Source organism: Pagrus major, chromosome 5 (genome assembly GCF_040436345.1).
Source record: "Pagrus major chromosome 5, Pma_NU_1.0".
Classification (NCBI taxonomy): Eukaryota; Metazoa; Chordata; class Actinopteri; order Spariformes; family Sparidae; genus Pagrus; species Pagrus major.
In genome coordinates this window covers 13,184,037-13,207,174 of record NC_133219.1, presented here as the reverse complement: position 1 = coordinate 13,207,174, position 23,138 = coordinate 13,184,037, and the positions used below count along the sequence as shown (strand labels likewise).

General features: G+C 42.1%; 3 protein-coding genes across 3 annotated transcripts; 2 read left to right on the top strand and 1 right to left on the bottom strand.

The window, feature by feature from the left end:
• Positions 1-425: 425 nt before the first annotated feature.
• On the top strand, positions 426-13,070 carry LOC140996585 (clustered mitochondria protein homolog). Its single transcript, XM_073467021.1, has 28 exons — positions 426-633; positions 2,072-2,181; positions 2,565-2,736; positions 4,235-4,372; positions 4,471-4,625; positions 4,708-4,862; positions 4,987-5,109; positions 5,240-5,372; positions 5,467-5,559; positions 5,679-5,845; positions 6,727-6,906; positions 7,003-7,440; positions 7,525-7,598; positions 7,704-7,808; positions 7,919-8,019; positions 8,110-8,262; positions 8,353-8,415; positions 8,555-8,787; positions 8,886-8,970; positions 9,505-9,658; positions 9,767-9,906; positions 10,113-10,193; positions 10,332-10,457; positions 10,545-10,654; positions 10,766-10,859; positions 10,945-11,070; positions 11,181-11,251; positions 12,220-13,070. Exons 1-28 carry the CDS (start codon positions 588-590, stop codon positions 12,809-12,811), a joined length of 4,218 nt encoding a protein of 1,405 aa, XP_073323122.1. The 5' UTR covers positions 426-587; the 3' UTR covers positions 12,812-13,070.
• A 1,383-nt stretch (positions 13,071-14,453) lies between these two features.
• On the bottom strand, positions 14,454-17,158 carry srrd (SRR1 domain containing). The gene is made up of 6 exons (XM_073466583.1): positions 16,939-17,158; positions 16,587-16,627; positions 16,335-16,507; positions 16,147-16,245; positions 14,874-15,025; positions 14,454-14,792 (listed from the first exon to the last, which is right to left on the bottom strand). The coding sequence occupies exons 1-6, from the start codon at positions 17,085-17,087 to the stop codon at positions 14,552-14,554; spliced, it is 855 nt and encodes a 284-aa protein (XP_073322684.1). The 5' UTR covers positions 17,088-17,158; the 3' UTR covers positions 14,454-14,551.
• A 673-nt stretch (positions 17,159-17,831) lies between these two features.
• On the top strand, positions 17,832-22,887 carry tfip11 (tuftelin interacting protein 11). Its single transcript, XM_073467029.1, has 15 exons — positions 17,832-17,975; positions 18,407-18,617; positions 18,888-19,053; positions 19,142-19,298; positions 19,414-19,541; positions 19,662-19,823; positions 20,071-20,262; positions 20,406-20,585; positions 20,685-20,819; positions 20,909-21,012; positions 21,128-21,296; positions 21,422-21,665; positions 21,806-21,948; positions 22,077-22,242; positions 22,389-22,887. Exons 2-15 carry the CDS (start codon positions 18,409-18,411, stop codon positions 22,733-22,735), a joined length of 2,502 nt encoding a protein of 833 aa, XP_073323130.1. The 5' UTR covers positions 17,832-17,975; positions 18,407-18,408; the 3' UTR covers positions 22,736-22,887.
• Positions 22,888-23,138: the final 251 nt, after the last annotated feature.

The following is a 23,138-nucleotide window of genomic DNA, read 5'->3' as shown; positions in this document are numbered from 1 at the left end:
TCAGGTTTCTCTTGACCTTGGTTTAGAGCAATATGTGTGGAGTTAAAAGTATAATACTGCCTCATAACATCCCTCTGTTTCCAAACATGTATACACAGATTCACTAAATGAACTGTTTCATTTGTAACATGAAGTATTTTACTTCAAAAGCAGCTTGGTTGCCCACCAAACCACCACACTATGTGCTTAATTCCCACCTTTCCTCCAGGGTTTATGGAGGGAGGGTGGAGTGAAACATACCAGGGGGAGGAAGAGTGAGTAGAGCTAAACTGCATAGACACACCCAGTCCAACAAAGTGTGAGAGAAAGCAGAGTAAAGAGTCGTGTGTGTAGCAATAAGAGGGTGTGGCTTTTTTACTCAGGCAGAATAGATAAGCTGAGTTTGCCTTGTCGAGAGGGGCAGGAGTCACAATCCTGAGCAGACAGTCGTTTACTTTCACTCTGCACGTTCCCTCTCACTCTGTCCCTCTTGTGTGCACTCTGCCAGCGGTTTCAAGCAAGACTTGGGGGGGAGGCAACTTCCAGCACAGAGAAGTGAAAAAAAAACACACAAGAGGACAGCTCAAGAAAAAGTTCAACACGCAGCCATGAAGGACAAAGTGAGGAAAGGAGGAAGAAATCAGGCCAAGGCTGGTGAGAAATCCCTGCGATGTGTTTTTCTTTACAGCTCCTCTTTGTCTCTCTCTGTCTCTCTCTCTCCTGTTGGGACTTTCCTCTTCCTTCTTTATTTGTCTGAGGCCTCCCTCGCTAGAGAATGTGAGAAGAGTGGAAGATTTAGCACTGCTGTGAACATGGCTGGTGCCATTCTCTGCTTTCACCTACTTTTTGACCACTTAGAGAATCTGCTGCGCACTTTTAACTCTCGTGGTGAATTCATTCACATAGATACACACTAAAACCAGCCTGAAATCCATAGAAGAAAACTTAAAGTATCAGTTACAAATAGCCTTTATAGAAATCTCTGTACACTCTTCCTGTTCATCCTTTTTCACAAATTCCAACCACCTTATCTACCTTTATCCTTTTGCCTACCTCTCAAGTGGGCCTCTCGACCTCTTTTAACCTTTGCCACTCCCCTTTCTCAAGACACAATGATTGAATTAAGGAAGAGTGTGTTCACCGACTTTAGATGAATTGCCTTGAAGTGTTATATACCAAGCAAAGACATAGAAATCTGTGGGCACATTATTATGATTAACAGGTTTTGTCAGATGTTCTTGTAATATATGATGTGTAAGGGAGGAATTTGGCGTGCTTGATAAGTTTATGGGATTGGTACGGTGCCAAAATAAACTTGTCAGGGCTGAAAACAATGCTGCTTTCTGTAGTAGTCACGCAGCAACGCCAAAAGGACGCTGACGACTCCAAGCCTGCAGAGAGGAGGGAAGTTCTTCCAGCCAATCGCAAACAGAGATGCTATTTTTTGGGTGTTTTCCAGTAGTAAAGCAGGCCCAGATTGACAACAAGAGCTGGGGATTTACAGTACAATAAACTACAGCCTTGAATTTTCTGCTTTGTTGTATATACAACATCTGCGTGAACTGTACATGCAGGCACGCTCTACTGCAAAGCTATAGGTTTGTTATAACATTCTGCTGTCTCCACATGCCAGTGCTGGGTGTGGTTGTCCCTTCACCCTGAGATGACATGAAGGCCAGTAGGCAAATTCAACAGGTTTAGTCACACTGCAGGTTGAGGAACACGCTGGGTCCTGCTCGCCCTCTGGTTCTGCATGTGTGTGTCAGAAAGCAGACACACCCCACTTTCCATTTATTTGATGTTTTCTTGCATAAATTCACTCTCACCGTCAGGCATTCTCACAGTCACAGTCAGAGATTAGTGACTGTTTAATCCTGCGGCAAAGAACAGGTGATAGAATCTGAACGTAATATGTCACGATTGTCTTTCATTCATTCTTTCATCGGTTATTCATGCATTATCTATAAAAAAAAGCATTTTCTGAGTCATAGCTACAAGCAGCCCCACCACACAACCAGCAGAAGGCAGGGAAGCCACCCAAACTATTTCGCTCGTTGATTGAAGGACTTTCTCTTATTTCTCCGTCCAACAGATGTTATCAGCCTGATTAGTGGGAAAGATGTTGCTGGTATGAAGCAAGACGAGGACACATCGTTCCCTGTGAAGATCCAGGGGGCAGGAGTCGAGTCATTTGAGCTGCAGGTAGAAAAAACCAAGCTTCTTCTCTGTTCCCTCTTATTCTGGTAATAATGAGACTTGACAAGTGATGGAAACTAACAATGATAGCTGAGACTATATATAGACAACAATGTATCATATTTATTGTGTATACTGTATGTAATTTATGGTACTTATGATATTGTTGCATATATTCTTCTATCTCTATGTAAAGACCTCACAGGATGTGTTTTCTACATATGATACTGCATCGTCTGTTAGTGTTAATGTTTAATGTACTGTCTTTATGTCCTTTTTCATCTATATCTTTCTGTCTACTGCAGAAACTATCCCCATAGAAATCTTATGTTTTTTTTAATATTAGGAAGGTTTATAATCTGTATTTTTGGCGTATTTTCTCTTTGTAGGTCCATGGATTTTGGCTTGTTCAAGATGCGATAATGACTCTGCTTTCGAGGGATGAGGTTTGTCCTCGTTCCAACCTGTTGCTGGCATTCGCCGGCACCACTCTGGACCCGCTCGCAGAACTGCAAAGCATCAAGGGACTTAAACCGGGAGCCGTCCTTCGCCTAGTGGAAGGTACTGGCATTCTTTATTTGAGAGTCCTCTCTTTTATTTCAGCTATCCAGTCCATATTTTTAGCATTTATAAATAGTTGAGAAAAGTTGTTGAGTCTGTAGACTTTTTTGGGCTCATTGAGAAACTGACTTTCTATTATAACTTGGATGACAGTACTTGAATTTTTATATATTGTGTGTTTTTGACACAGTTATAGCTTTTTAAGAACATTTCTGTAATGCAGCAATATAATATTTACTTCCATTAGCATCCATGAATGGATCCACATATCTGGGGTCCAGAGATGTGGACTTGAGTCAGTGTGACTTGGACTTGAGTCTACTTGAGTCACTGTTTTGATGACTTGAACTTGAACTGCTGCTCATGACTTGACTTGACTTTGACATTTTGTGTTTTCACTTTAGTTTTTTAGTGCTTTTTTTAAAGTCTGACTGTCAGTTTCTCACACTTTAGAAGGGATGGGTTTTTGGATTGAGAAGAAATTAATGAAATAAATAAGCTTTTATAAAAAAAAATGTTTGATTACATTTCTTTCACTGAATATCAATTGTTATATACAACATTATATATATACAACAATTTTTGAACAGGTTACATGAATCAGTCAATAATATCATTATTAGACAGGTATTAATACCTACTAAGGCTAGATGCTGCAGATTAAATTGCAGTATCTTGGGTGGGGAAAAGGTCACTTGACTTGCCTTAATAAGGACTTGACTTTACCTGACACAACCTGTGACTTGACTTTGAATTGACTTGACTCAACTAAGGAAAAATTATTTGGGATTTTTTTTCACTTTCTTTAACATTGCGTTTTGTTTTTAACAGAGCATTTTTCTGACATAATTATTAATTTCTTAGGGAATAATGCTGGATATTGATGAAAAAAATCAGGCGTATTTAGCTGGCTGGTGTCTTTGAGTGAGTATAAATTGATGAGGATCTTAGATCTGTTGGTATTAAATTATGGTTTAGGAGTTAATGATTATTAAGAGTGATACAGAGCTTTCAAGTTTTATATTGAATTAGGCTTGATTTAATTAAAGGGGACTGTTGGGTCTGAATGCCATTCTAGTTATAGAACTCGATTACCAGAATGGACTTGGCCCAGTCATGCTTTCCCTTTCACATACACACTTAAGTTTCTCTCAGCTCAATGTAAATAGCTGACTCACCTTTTCTGAGTCATAACAAGGTTTATAGTTGCAGAGATTACAGCTGTGTGTAAACCAATTAGTCTGTCTCTCACCGGCTAGCTGTTAAAATACTGAAACAAACAGTCCTGCAGTGTGTACCCTGTTAGATGTACTGTAGGTCTATGAGAAGATGCAGAATTGATTAACTGATTATCAATGTGTTTTTGAGGTTTTTGAAATGACAATAACTTCAATGTTGACCCCTATTTATTTTTGAGTGGATGATGACATTCTGATTCAGTCTTAGAGTTATTCACAGTTTCATGAAACTTTTATGATAATGCTGTGTGTCTCTCCAGAACCGTACACCGCCCGCGCAGCCCGGCTCCACCTGACTCGTGTGCTGGAGCTGCTGAGAGCATCTGGACCACAGGATGCACTGAGAGAAGGACGGTCACCAAGCATACTGGAGACACTCACACATAACCAAACACCAGGTAGACACTTACACTGTGCACTTATTAGGAAGGTTAATACAAAGATGTAAAGTTAAACTCACACTGAAATCTTTGAAATCTCTCTATTCCTGCTGCAGACACTAGCTTACCCAATGGAAAGAACCTGAAACGCTCTTTAAGTAACACAAAAACAGAAACAGCTAACCAGGACGGAGCTCCTCCTGAGTACCTCCTCCCTGGTTCCTCTGAGAGACCTCTCATGGCCTTGCTACCACAGAGCTCCCAACCAGAAGTAGGTGTTTGTTTCACAGTGGGCCAGCCCATAATGCGCACAGACACACTGACTCGCCTTGACTTTATATTTGTCTTATCAGGCCCCCAGCTACTTGAAGGACTTGTCTCTCAGCTGCTGGAACCCACCTCCGGGACACAGGAAGATGCAAGGAGACTTCCTGTACATCACTGTAGTAACAATAGAGGGACGGCGGTGTGACATCACATCCTGTCCAAAAGGTTTCTTTCTCAACAGGTAAAGACGTCACTTCATACAAGTAACTCAAGCAGTTTTATATCAATTATTGCAGTAAATTGTTGTACTAATAAACAAGTTTGAGTTTAATTGTGAATTCTTTTCTCGTCCTTCTTCATCTCAGGTCTACAGAGGATGTGTTTGATCCTCGTCCTGCACAGTCTTCCTCAGTTTGTCACAGTTTCACAGATGTGCTCTGTCACATCAGCCCGGCCTTCAAACAAACTTTTACTGCACTCAAAAACAGGTAACATTATTACCTACGCATATAGAAAACAACAATCCTACAATATGAACTGTTGCTGCATCAAAAGATTGCATCTAAACTGACTGTAAGTGAAGTGGATTTTGGATAATAGAGCTCTTTCTCCCTTCAGGCCTCAGTTACCCCCAGTTGAGGTGATGGCCACTCCCTACCACACGCTGAGCTGGCTCGGGCCTCCCTGTGCCTCTCGCACTCATAAAAATACCTTCAGCAGACTGGGAGTGGAAGACGAGCCAGCGACACAGGTCATTCACAAATCGGCATCAATAATTGTTGCTATTTGTTTTATAGTGTGTTTCTGGCAGTCATAGTAACTGTAACTATGTGTGTTATGTGTAGGCTCCAGACTGGAATGAGGAGTTGCAAGCAGCCAGAGATCTTCCACTTGGCAGTCTGGAGGAGAGGCTGCAGAGAGAGAGGGCTCTGCTGCAGGTAGCTAAGAAAAAGATATAATTTAGCTCGAAACACCAGCAGGACTCGTATTAGCTGTTTTCTTCCTTGTCCACTCAACCTTCTCCTCCCTTTACCTTCATTCATACCTGTTTTCTCAGGTAAACAGTGCGTTTGTTAGGGCCGTGATGCAGGGAGCAGAGACTGTTGTAGACGGCTTTGTGGAGCCGGTGAATGGAAACCACGAGGACCCGGCTTTCCTGTGGGGGGGCCTGTTCATGAGCCAAGGGGCAGCATGTGCAATGTTTGGTGGAGAAAGGAGCCGCAGGTGAGAGCAAGCCACAACTTCAATGACAAGATCCTGTGGATGTATATATGCAATGTATATATCGGTATGCCAATATCAAAACGCAATGCAGAAAAAGATCCTTGGGCTAATTTGTAATTATTGAATTCCCAGTAAAGTTTACTGTTTCAGTGCACTGATGTCAGATTGGAAATTAAAGGTTATTGTTGAATTTTAAAATATCCTGCCTCTGTTACATACGTATCTTGTTTGATAACCACATTTGAGGGTTCATGGCAACAAATTTGTTTTTATATATATGTACAGCAGGGTTAAAAAGTCTGAGAGCACTAGTCAAAATGTTTTTTCATTATAAATGATGATATCAGCCTAACAATGCCAGTGGTAAGTTGAATGACGACTCCACAAGTTTGTGCAAAACCTGATGACTCATGTTATCCCGGCATTATTTGACAAACCTGTTAAGTCCATGCCAGCTGTATGCTGTCATTACAGCAAAAGTGGAACTTACCAAACACAGAGATGTTCTGAAATTCATGGAAAGTCTTTTTAAAAATCCAACTTTTCACTCAATTTTTAATGCTGATATCATTTGTAGGGAAAGAAATAGCATGACAAAAGCACAATAGAAGTATTTTGACTAGTGACCTCAGACTTTCTGTTTATATAAGAACATCGAAAGCTTTTCCTCTCCAGTATCGATATTGGAATCAGCCCCAAGAATCCAGTATTAATGAGGCTCTAATTTGATCTTAATCATGTTATTTCATTGAGTGATGGCTGTAAACGATTCACAAAGTACACTGTGGCCATCTGCTGTGTCTGATAAAACCCTTCTAAAATCTTTCTTGATTGACTTGTAGAATTGCATTGCTTTAAGGCCAGACTTGTTCTTCTTGCAGGGTTGTTCAGAGGCTAGAGCTGAAAGGAGTTCAGGCCTACAATAATGTAGAGAGCCTACAGGCGCTGCACACTCTGCCTACAGCCATTGTGGACTACAGAGGCGTGCGTCTGTTGGCTCAGGGTCTGGCCCCTGGCTTGGAAGGCTCAGAGCAGGACCAGGAAGCTGGTGCCGCATCAAGGTACAACTCATGGACCCATTATTCAACATTTTACTCTGGTCGTTGTGTCAACGCTGTAAGCACATTTTTGTCTAACTGTCTTCTTCTCTCCTGTAGAGGCTTGTTGTATGGGGTAAATGCAGGCCCTCAGGAGTCCCCCCATCGCAGGCGACTACTAGAGCTCTTGGCTAGCTCTGCCAAGTCTCTTTGTCTCCAGAGACATGTCGTTTTGGCGCCCAACGGTCACCAGGTACCACTGTTCACCTCAGTGGATGCTCAAGGACTGTTGGGGGCTGATGGGAGGTTCTACGTACTGGATGTGTTCAGGACTTTCCCAGCCGATGCCAATTTCTGTCTAGAGGTGGAGACAGAAAGTCAGACAGTCACTGGAGATGAGGAGAGCAATAAAAACTGCGAGGGGGACGAGGAGAAGAAGGGCTGTGTGAAAGAAGGTTGGCCAGAGAATTATCACTCAGACTCTGGGCTGCCAAAGAGCTTCACTCACGGTCTCTGCAGACTGAAGCCAGAGCTGGTGCAGGCCTTCATCCAGCACAAGTGAGTTCACTGTGAAATAAAACACTTCAAACTCAGTTTTGACATTTTTCACGAAGCTGACGTTTAGTTTTTTCCTTGTTTTAGACATTGTCAGTTCACTCAGCGTGTCAGGGAGATATTGGACGCGAATGGAGGCTTTGAAGAATGTGCAACAGCTGGTAAGAAGTGTTGTAGTAGACTTAACTGAATAGAAACCACAAAAAAAGTAAATAAATAGAGTACTTTGCCATTTTATGTTTGACAAATGTTTGTTTAATGTGTAGGTGACTCTCGAGCTACCGAGGCAGTACGAGCTGCTTGTAAAGAAGTGGGCTCAGTTAGCGACATCATCTTTGAGATGCGCTTCAACTCAAGCGTCTTCTCGCCAGGTAACATAACAGACAACACTAACACAGACAAACACACACACACACACACACACACAGTCAAATCTTCTGCAAGAACACAATATGACAGGCTTCTTGTGCTTTGTGTTCAGGAGTATCCTTCCCTCCTGGTGAAAGTAAGTCAACGAAGCTGCAGGAGAGGTTACTGAGGGAAGCTGCATCTTTCATCATCACACACCAGATACCAGCCTTTGTAAGTGGAGCCATTGTTTGCATACTATAGTGGGCACATCTACTACAAACATGGCTCAAGCTCAGCATGTGTGTTTTTGTCTGTGGGCAGGTGGAGTATTGCCTACAAACCAACGAGGCGCCAATGGACGGAGCTTCTATAAAACAGGCACTACACCAGAGAGGCATCAACCTTCGGTATTTGGGCCACGTGGTCAAGACCATCAACCAGACAGAGCACAAGGAGCACCTGAGGCATATACTGGTGTGTTTGACTTACAGCTTTGTCACGCTCAGTCTCAGTGATGTAATCACTCTCCTAACCTTCTACCAACCCTCTTTCTGTCTTCACCAGAGATTGGTCATAGGCGACATTTTCATCCGCTCAACAAGACGAGTATTCAACAACTTCCTCCAGGTACTTTTTAGTATTCTGTAATGAGCGTTCTCATTTGTTCATGTTTGAACACCTCAAAGTTAGCTGGTGAACTAGCAGCAGATATGCGTCCACATACTCCGGAAAGAACGAACTGCAGCCTCTGGTCATGTCTTCGCAGGGTGTGGACATGCCTAGTCTCTCCGCAGCTGTCAGTCACTTCCTCTGCTGCCTATTGGTTCCCCACTTCACACCCACTACGATCGGGGAAGAGACAAAAAAGAAGTCAAGGCGGCGCGGCCGAGGGGCTGGGGCCTCTGAAAGCACCCCCTGGAGCACGCTCACGGGGGCTGAGCTGTGGAACCTGGTCTGCCAGGACGCTGCTGAGACATATAACATCTCTGACAGCCTCGGGTGAGGAAATAGCTTTTGTTTGTTCTCACCTTGTGTTTGTTATTTACGCAGCGGCTTAGAGCTCTTTGTAGAATAACTGTCATTTTTCTCTGTGACAGCTCTGGTCCAAACCATCTGGTGGAACACTACGGCATTCAAAAGCTCTCTTTGCTCAGAGAGTTCTGTTTGAAGACTGGAGTACAGGTAACACACATCTGAAATATTGGTTAAAAATAGTCACTAGATTAACTGAAACAAATATATTAGCAGTGTTATAATACACCATTAGTTGTAATTGATCAGGTTGATTGAGTACGCAGCTGAAACAAGTATCCAGTACAGATATTGTACTTTTTTTTGTATCATCCGAGTGAAATGTCTCATTATCTGTACTTGTGATGTAGGAAAATCCTCATTCGGTAGCTGAAGTTTATTCATTTAAAGGTAATAAAAACTTGTTTTGATACACTGAAGCTCAGTCCTAAGGTCTTTCTATCAATAGTTTTCTAATATATAAGATATATATAGCAACTTTTGATCAACCCACATCAATTTCAGGCTTAAATTAACAATGTTTAATAAGCCACACCCTTTTCCTGTTTAAGCCCCGCCCACTTCAAGTACAGCGACAACTACAGATAATAACATTGCAAAACTGGCTGCTTGATAAAAACTTGAAAATACTGTATAATAAAATGATACAATAAAAAATGTTTGTTAATTCTGTGTCTACACCAGTTGAGACTGAGAGACTACTCCCTCGACAACCAAAACAAAGCTCCCATTGGTCCAGACGATGTCCTCAACATCTTCCCCGTTGTCAAGCACCTTCACATGCCAACTGTGGACGCTTCAAAAGCACATCGTGCCGCACATACTTCCATTCAGAAAGGTGGGTCAATCCAAGCTGAGCCCTTGTGCTGCACCTTCTTCATGTTCAATGTGTGTTTTTTAACAAAGTCTATTGGAAAAGTAAATTCTGCGTGTCTCGCCACTGCAGGTCTGCTGGATCAGGCCCACGAGCACCTGAAGGAAGCTGCCTACCTGTTTGGTAGAGTGTGTAATGACCTCCACCCTGAGGCCTGTTACTGCCACAGCCTGCTGGCCAAGGTGGCCTTCCTGCAGGGGAAGCCAGCTGAGGTAGGCTGACTGCTCCACAACGTCTTACAGCTACATTAACACATTTTGCAGTGGTGGAAAGTAACTATGTACATTTCCTCCAAGTACTGTACGAAAGTACATTTCGAGGTACTTGTACTTAACTGACAAATTCAGGTGGTATTAAAGTGACATAAAAATACATGAAGCTGGCCATTATCATCACTGTGACTTTCTCTGTTCTCCAGGCTCGCAGCATCCAGCTGAAAGCAGTGGTCATCAGTGAGAGAGTTCTTGGATTTGACCATCCAAACACCATCCTGCAATATGTGAGTGTGCACATGTTTCATCAGTCAAAATCAAATGAAACACGTGTCCATTACTACTCAGTTCTATCTGTTTCTATAGAGTACGCTATGATTCACGTGTTTAAAGTGTGATTATTTTCATTTTGTTGTTATCTGTAGGCCCTCTTGGGTGTGTACATGTTTGCTGGAGGGGAGACTGCCCTGGCCCAGAAGTGTCTCCTCAGAGCTCGTCTGCTAACACTAACAGTCCATGGAGAGGACCATCCTTACATAGCAACACTGGATGTAGGTCACGACCCACTTCACCCCCAAACGCAACAGAAGCTTCTCACAGTATCATTATAAACAGTATTTACTTTTTGTTTTTTGCAGAGCTGTCTTGGGTTGGTGCTGACAGGAGATCAGAGAGGGCAGTACTTAAAGAACGCCCTCAGACTCAACACTTCCTTCTTTGGCCCTGAAAATCTGCACACTGCTCTCAAGTAAGATGGCATCAATAGCTTGCATTTTGTATGAAAAGTAATAAAGTTACTTTGATGTATTTTGTCCCCAACATCATCACCTTTTCTCTTCCTGATGTTTCCTCTGTTCAGTCAGCACCTGTTGGCCCAGTGGATGTGCAGCAAGGGTGACTACCGAAGTGCTATGACCCATGAGAAGGAAGCCCTCACTGCTTTCACCTCCTTGGTCAGTTTGCCTGTCGAGAGAGCAAAATGGAGATAAGTGGATTGGTTGTGCATGCATGTCATCTTATGGTTATTTTCTTTCTCAGTTTGGCGAGGATCACTCTCAGACACGCTGCAGCAAAGAGTTTCTGGGAGTCATAACCAAGCAGGCGGTGAAGGTGGAGCGCTCTCTCAGACAGGCAGGAGCTGACTGCACGGAGCAGGCAGTGGAGGTACTGTATGCCCAGGAGCTCATGCGGTCCAATGCCATTAACTCTTTTTTTGAGTCATACTAAGAAAAGGTAATTGTGTGTTTATTAACTCATGTCCCCTCTGTCCTCAGTGTGTGACTCCAACAACTGACACTGTGCTGGAGCAAATGGTTCTGGTGATGGGGATCAGGAAGACACAAAGGTAAATATTCACTGTACTGTATGATATGATGTGATGCCATATGATAAGCCTAAAACATGTTGAAGCACTGAAATGTAGCTGTTCTGAAGCTGATACCGAGATCAAAATCTTTTAAAATCTGTTAGCGATATATCGATAGCAAAATCAGTAGATATCAATCAGTCCAGCTCTGAAAGTACTTCAATAATATTTAATACTGCAGATGATATTGAAACTTATGACTTTTTTTGGATTATTTTCTTTTTTGTTGAAAAATGCAAATACTGAATGAAAACCGGACCTTTAAAGCATTCACTGATGCATAACTTTACCCTGCAGCTTTTTTTTTTTTTAGGGGTGACCCACATTTACAATTAAAGTCAAATAAACAAAGAAAAGGAATAACAATAAAAAGGAGAAATACTGACAAAGTAAAAGCAGTCCCACAACAGACTAGTGAACAGCCAAGGCTGTTAAAAACGTAAAATAATTTGATACAAAAAAAACAACAACAATAATAATAATAATAATAACATAGATTATAATTGAAAGTAAAATAAAAATGCTGTCATGTAAAGCATACATAATTAAAATAACTGAATCTTAATAAAAACTATAATTTGGGAGGTTTAAGATCACATTTCTGAAATAGCCAAAGAATATCAGAGATTTGAATTAAGTGTTGTATTTTGTTCCAGGAGGAGAAACAGAATCTTTCCAAGTTAAGACCCAGTATTGTGTTATAAACCACCATAATTGTGTTTCAGTAAAGGAAAACGTAATCTGGCTGAGCCAATATAAAACTGTTTATCACGAAAGGAATGCAGTTAGAATTTGAAGCAGTGCAAGGGACTGTATCCGAAATCTAAGCACTTTTTCAAACCTTGAAAACCTTGAAACACACATTGAAATCCAAGGATTTCCGGCTGGAAACTAAATATTCTTTTGCCAAGTATCAAGCCTTTCATGTATTCATTGTGTTCTTATAGTGACAAGTTCCAGGAGTATAAGCAGAAACACCAGGAACTAAAGGCAGCAGTGGCAAGGGAACTGGGATTCAAAGTAGTCAACGGGGTTGTTACCCCGCTGGATGAGAGTGAGAAGAGCTCCAGTCAAGAAACAGGAAGCGGGAAGGAAGCTGATGACGGAGGAAGCTCGGCAGTGGAGAATGCAAGTGAGGGCCAACAGGAGCAGCCAGCGGAGGAGACCTCAGTGGAGACTGCTGCTGTAGATTCAGCTAATGGTCATGTGGTGGAGCCAGCTGAAGAGAACCAGCATGAGGGCAGTGACAGAGCAGCTTCAGAGGTCAAGATAGTGAACGGGGAGTCAGAGGTTAAGGCTACAGGAGAGGAAGATGAGACGAGCACAGCCAATGGGGAGGTAAAGTCAGAGTCAGACGAGGTTAATGGTGAAATAAACAGAGCTGTGGATGTCCCTGCCAGCCCATCAGTCCTTAAGAGTAAAGGAACCTGGGCAGATGTTGTTTCAAAACCTGCCGTAGTCAACGGAACAGGAGACAAAGACGCAGCAGTGAATGGAGTGGCAGATAACATCACTGCTAACGGCGTCGCTAAGGAGTGAAAACATATCAAGCAGGGAAACAGTGTTGTAGTTGTTGTTTTTCCAAGTCACTGCTGTAAGATAAAAGTCTCCCAGGATCCCAGATGTAGGCTAATCTGATCTGATGAACATGAAGCAGAGCGTGAGATGACAGAGAGTCAGATGATGAGTATTACTTTGTGTTGGTGATGTTGACGATGCTGGGAGAGGGCTGTATGTTGAGTGTTATTTTGTTTCTTCAACAATAAACTTTTTACTCTCGTTTGTTTTTTGGCACATACGCGGTTTGTTTGCTTGTTAAAATGACGTGTGAAGGTGTGATTCTTCACAGGTACAAACAAACGTCTAATCACATTGAAAGAAAAGACATTTTTCTGCCAATCATTACCAGCACAAAGTGGAAGTTTAAGCTAGAAAATATACTTTGAACATAGAAGTTTTATAGTCATACTATTTTTGTAGCTTGTAAGTAACAATTATATCTGAAAATGCAAACACCTCAACTGAACTATCATACATATGTAAAGGACTACACCTGGGTTTTTCACTTTTACTCATTTCTAATACATTAATCACTTTAAAAAACACACCATAGTGACTAACATTAGCACTACTGTTTATTTAAGGTACAGACTGATTATCAGCCCGGCCGACTATCAGACCTGGTATTCGGCATTTGTCCAATTATCAGAGTCAAGTGTTTTTATGCCTCCACGCCTCCAGTTTGACATAGATGGCTTATTTTACTCATCTTTCAAACCATCTGTCTTCTCTGGCCAAGATGTTTACATTGATTTCCTGAAAGGAATGATTTTTCATGGTTTTTCACGCTTGTTCCTGTTGAGGAGGGCCAACTCTTTGGGTCAAGACTCTGCTGTCCACTCATATCTAAAGGAGAAGAATCATTCCACATGAAGGCCGGCTGAGTCAACGACCCACAAGCGGCCCTTACGACTCTGTAAGGACACTCCCACACAGGGTTTAAAGCCTGCAGCTCCTCTCCAGTTAGTTAGTTAGACCTGAAGAAGTGTCTTCAAGAAACTGAAACAAGTCCAGTTGCCTCTGATATAGCACTTAAAATGACCAAGACCTGGATGACTGAGAACCTTCATCAACATTCAATTTTGGTACAAATGTCAACTATGACTCAGGAATCAACTGATTAGAATTTTTGGCCACAACTCAAGAACTGAACGATAATTACGAGACAATTTTACACAAATGTCTTATAGGATAAAAAAAAGTTATGACGTTCGATGTTCAAAAGGTCAGAGATTAAATGCAATGCACCATCATAATCTATGTATTCAGTGCCACAGCGAAGGAACAGCAACTTGACTGGTGCGTGAAGGCATACAACAGCGGTGAGGTAATTCGAGTTTTAAGTGATTGAACTTCATCTAAAAATGTGCTACTTTGGCTCTGATGCAGTCGCTTCTCTGTCTCTAGTCTCAATATCCCACCATCAACATTATCTGAAACTTATCATTTTCAAAAGTATGTTATGCAATAAAAAAAGTGTTGGATAACTAGAGATGTACATTACCCACCTACTGAAAAACTGAAAAACCAGATATGTCACATTGTCACGGAGCACACCTGTACATCACAGGGTGCCGAGAACTGGTCCAAGATGCTGAACAGTGCAGTAGTACAAGACTCATTTCTCATTATGAAGCCAAGTTAATTTATTTAAAAGTCACTTATATCAATGAAAACTATAAAAACAGTGTAGTGTCCATTTCTTGTCCATCGCCTGTCTCATCTTTGTGTTTCCCTCTGAATAATTTCCAAATCAGGGCAGTGTTCATACTGTGGTTCAGGTGGCTCCTCCCAGGTGGATTGTGGGAGTCTCTGAAGGCTGCTGGTAGGAAATGTGATGACTGCCGTGTCACTGAAGACGTCAATCAGTCGGGACGGACAAGGCAGCTGTCTCTCCTCACACACAGACACAGCCTGAGTAATGTAGCCGTAGTCCCGCTTGAACTCTCTCTCGATTGTCCTGTTGGGACGACGGACAGAAAACGTCACCTCAACTCCAATTTCTTGAACACAATCTCCCTCATTTGTGTCTTGTACAAACCTGTCTCTCATTCCATTGAAGCTGTTTCCGATGATTATATTCAGAGGAAGATGTTGTGTACTCCAATTCTTCCACAGAAGGTTGTTGTACAGGGCTTTCCCACAATGCATCAGGTAAAAGAGTGTGGGCCTGGTCGCCAGACGCTTCCCCTCCTGCAGGACACAGTGAGACAGATGGCTGTTGTTTTTGCACTGATTTCCATCCGTACAGGCGGCCAGTCAGCTATGAAAATCAACTTTCACTGACCTGAAACCTGCTTGAGAAAAGTTGTCTTTGCTTTTATAATAGTCGTATTGTTAATCTATTCTTGGCATTTATGACGTTTGAGATTTAAAAATCTGCCCCAAACAGCAACTTTTGAATGCAATGATCACCCAAACTTGTGTTTCACAAAGTCTGTGTTTTCTTCTTGTTTGTGCTCTGGATCTGATCTTTGGACAAAAATAGGGCTGCACAATATAACGTTTCAGCAACAATATTGCAATGTGCACATGTGCAATAGTCACATTGCGATGACCTGCAGTGTCAAGTATAGCAAATTAACTGCTACAACTCTTTTTGCAGCTTCATACAAAAGCAAGACTTGCAGACAAGAAGTCTGTATAATATAACATAATTTAATTTGATGTCAGGGTTCGTGGATACAGAGCTTTTGCTTGTGGGTGACATGCAAGCTCTACATCATTCTTGATCAATTTATCAAACAAAGCAGGGTCTACTTTGGTTGGTTGATTGTTTGATAAAATGCACTCCCCTACAAAATCACCTCAATCATTCTACAAAGATTATTTCTGTCCAGACTGTAATCTGGAGGAAATCCCTCATGTCGCAATGTATTTTCCAATATCATGCAGCCCTGGAAAAAAAGTGCTTGCTCCTTTTTCAGTGGTTTCTAAATTTTGATTGTGACAGAGTTTCCCATAAGCTCTTTTAAAGCCACAACACTGGAAAATGTTACAAAACAGTCCACACTTACAGGCCAGATACCACACAACAATAACTCTGACTATGAGAGAAATCTACTCACCTGAACAACTTTCTAGTCTCTATAAATCAACGTTGACTCCGGACTGTAATTAATTAAAAATAATGTCCGTCTGAGAGGGTCCTGGTTGGCAACTCTGTAGTATTTTTAAGTATTTATAATTTGTATGAACTGGGCTGAAACATCTGACAACACTGGGACTTCCCATCTGTTCCCTGTACTGTATACCAGCTAACTGTTTTTCTGACAGGATAAAATAAACTTCAATATGAGTGACCAACAACTGACCTCATTTTCTGTGAGTACAGTGACACCCAGCTCTCTCAAAACATCCCTCTCTCCAGAGGAGAACGCAGGGTCGTATACAGAGCAGTCCTTCAGTGGAATCTAGAGGCAGAGTGACACAGACAGCATAATGAAGAGGATCTCATCAGGTAGAGGTTTTTATATCTCATTGGATAAACACATCCTCTAACCTGTCCTGCATCGAGCAGCAGCAACAACATGGCAAGCTGGTGGCGTGCAGAGACACAGGAGGAGAAGGAGCCAAGGCCGTAACACACACACTCCAGGCTGTCAGTGGGGCCCGCGGTGTCATTGCTCTCTGGAGGATATGAGAGGGCTGCTGATCCTGCAACCAGCATCTGCTCTGAAGACAAACATCCTGTAAGGTTCACTGAGCTGCAAGATCACAGCCAGACAAAAATATTTGGTGATAACAAACTCACTTTTCCACTCTTGCCAGAACTCCTCGCATCTTAGCTCAGACCTACAGAGGAAGAGGATGAGCAAAGTTACAGGACATTCTTGTTTTGAATATTTTTTATTGTGAAGCATCATTTAAAAAATCAGAAAAGCTGGTGTTGCACTGCTTCTTGTCATACTAACAAAAATACCTTCATGAGGCAGAATAAACACATGACAAAAGATAAGTAAGAAGTAGAAGAAAAATGAATATTAATGAATAATTAACAAAGGGAACCTCCATGAGACTTTCTCGAGTTTGTGGTGAAAATATGTATCCAGATGAGATATTAATCATACTGATGACTCTGCTGCTAAACTGTAATCAGAACTTACATTGTGTCTCTGATTCGTTTCACAGTTTTCTTGATGTCCAGATCATCCTGGCAGCATGTCGACAGTGAGGACACCTGAAGTGTTTTTGGTTTCCGCGCTGCGCCTTTTCGTCGCCGGGCCACCTGCCACTCCTCCCCGGTGTCCGACATCTCTGCTCATTCACCGACACCCCGTGAGCACAGACACGTGGGAACAATAGTGTTTCTTATCAACCAGGTTCTCATGTAAGTGCTGAGAGTCGACAGCAAGTGGGACCGTTTTGAGTGTAACACACACATTTCCTCTTCCGGTGTTAAAACTTCGTACCGTGGTGTGTTCTCATGTTCAAATGGTCGTTTTTCCCAGATATAAACAACAGCCTTTTGGCTTGAGTTACAGATATACCTTTCAGAAATGCTTGAAAAAAGATGTCACCCTAACAAAGATTGATATTTTACTCAACAAGTCCAACTTCTCCCCAGATGAAATGTACTTAATTAATTGAATTATTATTTTAGCAAAATATTAAATCCACAAAATGAAGTGGCTTGAAAGATTGACCTCCTGTCACACTTTTAAAGTCACAGATTTGAAATCGTATTTGACTTCAGTTGAAAATGGTTCACTTAAAGCATTTGAGAGAGTAGAAATGGCGACATCTGCGGGCCGATCCTTTGGCATGATTGTGTTTAACATTTGAGACCACGATGTGCGTATACAGCTTTAAAAACATTGTTTTTGCCATCTGAACTGCCATGAATCGAGAAACGGAACAAGACTAAATTATCTTCTAGTTTATATTTGTTTTGTACTGTAAAACTGACACACAATTACGCTTACACGTGCGGACATACAAACCGAGGAACGATATTTTTCGGGTTACGACGTTTGGTGCAACACGGGCAGTGACTGTGGTAACAACCGGAAGTACTTATGTTTTCGTGTGCACAACGAATAAACGTGAAGCTAACTGACTTTAGCTGAATTGTCTTTCACTACTGCCACAGAAGAATGACTGCACATTTGATCTCTAGTTAGAGGAATAACAAAACTTTCAGGTGAGTCAGAGAAAACATTTATTTCGTAATTTCCCTACACACAAGCTTTCGGGTAAAGCTATCTGTTTATATTAGCTAACGTTAGCCCTTGCTAATAAACGTTAGCTTGTCTTAACATTTGGTTTTCTCGAAGGGGAAGATCTGGCCATGTAATTGTAGCTGTTTGGATATGTTTACTAAGAGTTATTATGTGACCTAGATAATTAGTTCGTTTAAGATGTTGATATTTTACTTGGAATAAATATAAACTTAGCGTTAGCTAGCTAAATGGTACACTAAGCTAATTGTTGTTGATTTCGTATTTGGGCAAGATATATTTAACAAGTGTTCATAGCCTCGAAACATAATTAGGACGTTAATGTTGGTTTGGCGTTGAATTTTTAAGACCATTTTAACCATCTTTCTGTTTTTATTTTTATTGTGATATTCAGAAATGTCAATGTCCCACCTGTATGGGCGGAGAGGGGAGGAGGAGGAGGAAGGTGTGGAGATAGAGAGCTTTGAGGTGACAGAATGGGACCTTGCCAATGAATTCAACCCAGACCGCCGCAGACACAGGCAGACCAAGGAGCAGGCTACATACGGCATCTGGGCTGACAGGGACTCAGATGAGGATGAGAGGCCTAGCTTTGGAGGCAAAAAGTAAGGAATGGGTTTATTTACACTTCTGCCTTAATGCCCCTGATGTGTTTAAGTCTTTTCCCCTGTCAATTTGTGTTTCCAACACCTTAACCAAACACCCCTCTTCTGAGATGCTTAACCTGACCCCAACCATATCTTAACTCCAACCAGTTAGACATCGACTATAGACCCAGTCTTAGTCATATCCAGATGAATAGTCCACAGAAACACCAGCTGAGTTTTTAACAGTTGTGAGCAAAATCATTCATTTGTTTGTGGGGTTTTTTTTAGAACTAAAGACTACACTGCTCCAGTGAACTTTGTGAGTGGTGGTCTGCGTAAGAGTGCCGCGGAGGAGAAACAGCTAAAAGCAGAAGCAGGCTCTGATGACTCCGATGATGATGGTCCTTCAGCACCTCCCCCTTCTCGGAGCACAGCGCCCAAAAAACTTCAAATGGTAAATTTTGTTGTGTTCTATGTTCTTTTCCCATTGCAGCGTGTTCTGTAACAGTGTTTTTTCAAAGCAAATCGTTTTTATTTTTTAGGGTAATTTCCGGGGGAACCAGTCCCAGAGGTTTGCAGGTGGCATACAGTCTGGTAAAGGCATTGGTAGCTGGGAGAAGCACACAAAGGGAATTGGACAGAAACTTCTGCAGAAAATGGGATACCAACCAGGCAAAGGCCTGGGCAAGAATGCTCAAGGTTGGTATGCCTGAGCAATATTTGTTATTGAGATGTTTAGTAATACTGTGTGTTTTTACAGGGGAAACGGAGTAGAGGTGGTATATTCTGACTCTACCCCCTTTTGCTGCTACAGGTATTATAAACCCCATTGAGGCAAAGCTTCGTAAAGGCAAGGGAGCCGTGGGTGCTTATGGCAATGAGCGAACCCAGCAGTCTCTTCAGGATTTTCCTGTGGTTGACTCCGAGGAAGAGGAGGAAAAGGTATAATGCTGTAAAAATAAACCGTCTTTGCTTTTTCCAGCCATACATACCCGTAGATCATATAGCATAAGTGATATTGTAGAGTTAGTCAACATGATTCCCCAATTGTTGTCTGTGTAGGAGTTTCAGAAGGAGCTAGGCCAGTGGCGTAAGGATCCTGCAGGCCCTGGAGGAAAGAAGAAACCCAAGTACTCCTACAGAACTGTCGACGAGCTGAAGGCTAAAGGCAAGGTTGCAGGGCGCAGTACAGCTGCAGCCGCTGGAGTGTTGGCACAGGTCAAGGTATGTTTGAAAAAGACTTACAATAATACTTCTTTGCGTCTGTCTCACAGGGATGTTATCAGGGCACAACGACTTTAATCTTCACACTCACACTGAATTAGGCTGCAATATTATAATATGCACCAGGAACTTAAATTAATTTTACTTTTACACTCAGTGCAATCCCCTGTGGGTGAAATTTTTATGAATGAAAGCACATGATCGACTGTAAGAGTCTCATTTTCCTCATATCTCTTTTCATCTCCAGGTAATAGATATGACTGGAAGAGAGCAAAAGGTATATTACAGTTACAGTCAGATGTCCAACAAGCACAGTGTTCCAGATGAAGGTCCGCCAAGCATGTCCACTCAGGATCAGAAAGGATCTGGCTTTGCGCTTCCCGAACTCGAACATAACCTGCAGCTACTGATAGACCTTACAGAACAGGACATATTACAGGTAAGAGGGAACCAAACATATATGCTAAATATCTTCAGTTTGTGTTGTTGTGGTTTCTACAAGTTTTCTATGTTACTATGCTACGTCTTCTGTCGAATACTGACAGGCTTTCTCTTTTGCTATGTAATTACCACCTCCTGTAGTCTGCCAGACGTCTGCAGCACGAAAAAGATGTAGTTGTGTCCCTGAGCCACGAGTCACGAGCACTGCAGACCAGACTGGATGCAGAGCAAGATTCCATCCAGAGAATGGAGGCCGTTCTGGCATTGGTGGAGCGTTTTCCTTCTGTGGAGATGGCACCGGGAGAGGGACCCAGCCTGCAGGTGCATACACAGTGATTAACAGCTTAAGTTAGTCCTTTCTCTGTTATCACATCCATATAGATAATTATTTGTTTCTGTGCCTTTCTTCTCTTTTTTCAGGAGTGTGCCCGGATTTTTGAGACTTTACAAACAGACTATTACGAAGAATACAAGACAATGGGACTGGCAGACCTGGCTGTAGCTGTTGTTCATCCATTACTGAAAGAGAAACTTCGTTCGTGGGACCCTCTTAAGGTAAGCTTTTGTAATTATCCTACTACATAATGTAATGATTTGCTGTAATAAATTAATAATGAGCAACCACTGTTCTCTGTTTATTTCAGGACAGCTCTTATTGTCTGGAAGACATCGGCCAGTGGAGAGCAATCCTTGAGTCTAGAGACCTCCTCTCAAGTGGCCCAGATTCAAACATGGATCCTTACCACAGGTCATTTTAAACACACACATATTAAACTATAGTTGTGTATTTACATGGATACATTTTACTGGCTATTTGTTACACTCTGTTAATGACTGTATATGTGCTGTTTCTGTTGGTCCAGACTGTTGTGGGAAGTGTGGATCCCAGTGATGCGGCCCTGTGTGTCAGGCTGGCAGCCTCGTTTGGTCGGGCCGATGGTAGACTGTGTGGAAGTGTGGGCTCCTCTTCTCCCCCTGTGGATGCTGGATCACCTGTTGGAGCAGCTGATTTTACCCCGGCTACAGCGAGAGGCAAGACACATGAGCATTATCTCCAATGTGGAGAAACTTCCATGGTTTTGATAATTTCTCATAACTGACTTGTGGATAAATGCTGTCTACATTGCAAGCTGTATTTATTCCTTTCTGTTTGGTAGGTGGATAACTGGAACCCTCTAACTGACACAGTACCCATCCACTCCTGGATCCACCCATGGCTTCCTCTGCTCCAGTCACGTCTAGAGCCTCTTTACCCACCAATCAGAAGCAAACTATCAAATGCCTTGCAGCGTTGGCATCCCAGCGACACCTCAGCCCGCCTCATCCTGCAGCCGTGGAAAGCCGTTTTCACACCAGGTGCTTGGGAGGCCTTCATGGTGAAAAACATCATCCCTAAACTAGGTATGTCTTCATCAGTGGCAGCCCTAAATGGGCAATAGCAGTGTGAGAAAATGTATTTTTCTGCCATCTTATCCTTCCCTCAATCTCCATTTCCTCCTGGTCTTTTTTCTTCATGTGGTGGTTCCTGTTTCCCTCCACAGCCCTGTGTCTGGAAGAGCTGGTTATCAACCCTCACCAGCAGCAGATGGAGCCATTTCATTGGGTGATGGACTGGGAAGGCATGTTGTCCCCCTCCAGCCTTGTGTCCCTGCTGGACAAAAACTTCTTTCCAAAGTGGTTGCAGGTCTGTATACTTTTATACTTTAACAGTAAATTGAACACAAAAAAGGTTTTTAAGATGCACTTACCCGCAATTGATTATTTTGATTGTTCTGTTTTTGTGACTTTATGTCTTTGTTTCGGTGATTATAGGTCCTGTGTTCATGGCTGAGCAACAGTCCTAACTATGAGGAAATCACTAAATGGTACCTGGGTTGGAAAAGCATATTTAGTGACGTCTTGCTGACACAGCCGGTCATTAAAGAGAAGTTTAATGAAGCTTTGGACATCATGAATCGTGCAGTGTCTTCAGGCATGGGTTGGTATCACATCAAGTCTAAAAAATCAGTACTTGAAAACTATAGAACAGCATTCCTTTTATAAAAAATATAATTCAGTACTTGAGCCTGTTTTTTCTCTGTACCAAAACATACAACATTTGTTCATCCTCTTTCATATCCACAGGTGGATATATGCAACCTGGTGCAAGGGAGAACATTGCATATCTAACACAGACGGAGAGACGAAAAGACTTCCAGTATGAAGCGATGCAGGAGAGAAGAGATGCAGAGAGTGTGGCTCATAGGGGCATCAGCGCTGGTGTGCCGACTAACTTCAAAGATCTTATCCAGACCAAGGCAGAGGAGAACAACATTGTTTTTATGCCCTTAGTTGCCAAACGCCACGAAGGCAAACAGCTGTACACATTCGGGCGTATTGTCATCTACATAGACAGAGGGGTTGTGTTTGTGCAAGGAGAGAAGACTTGGGTCCCCACGTCTCTGCAGAGTCTGATAGATATGGCCAAGTGAGGCCGGACTGACGGATTCCTCAGTCTGCCAAGTGTAAAAGAGAATAAGTACAGCAAAAGTTTGCTTTTCATGTAACTCAGTATGCTGATCCTTGTTGTCTTTGTACATTTTTAAGTGTCAATAGAGCTGTGAATAAATACTTTTTGAATGTATGTGGTCGTCTTTGTGAATAACTCAATATGTTCAAATACTGTACTAACACAGAATAGTGCATGTATGTATATGATATTAGCTTTCTTTCAGAAGGTTATGCATTTGACACAGGCAACAACATTTTCTGTATAGCATATTTATTTATAGGGAAAGTCACCTGTTTAAAATAAATGCTGCTAAAGGTAGTAGTAGACCATGTATATATACACAAAACAGTACTTTGTGTACTGTACCTTTTTGAGTATATTTC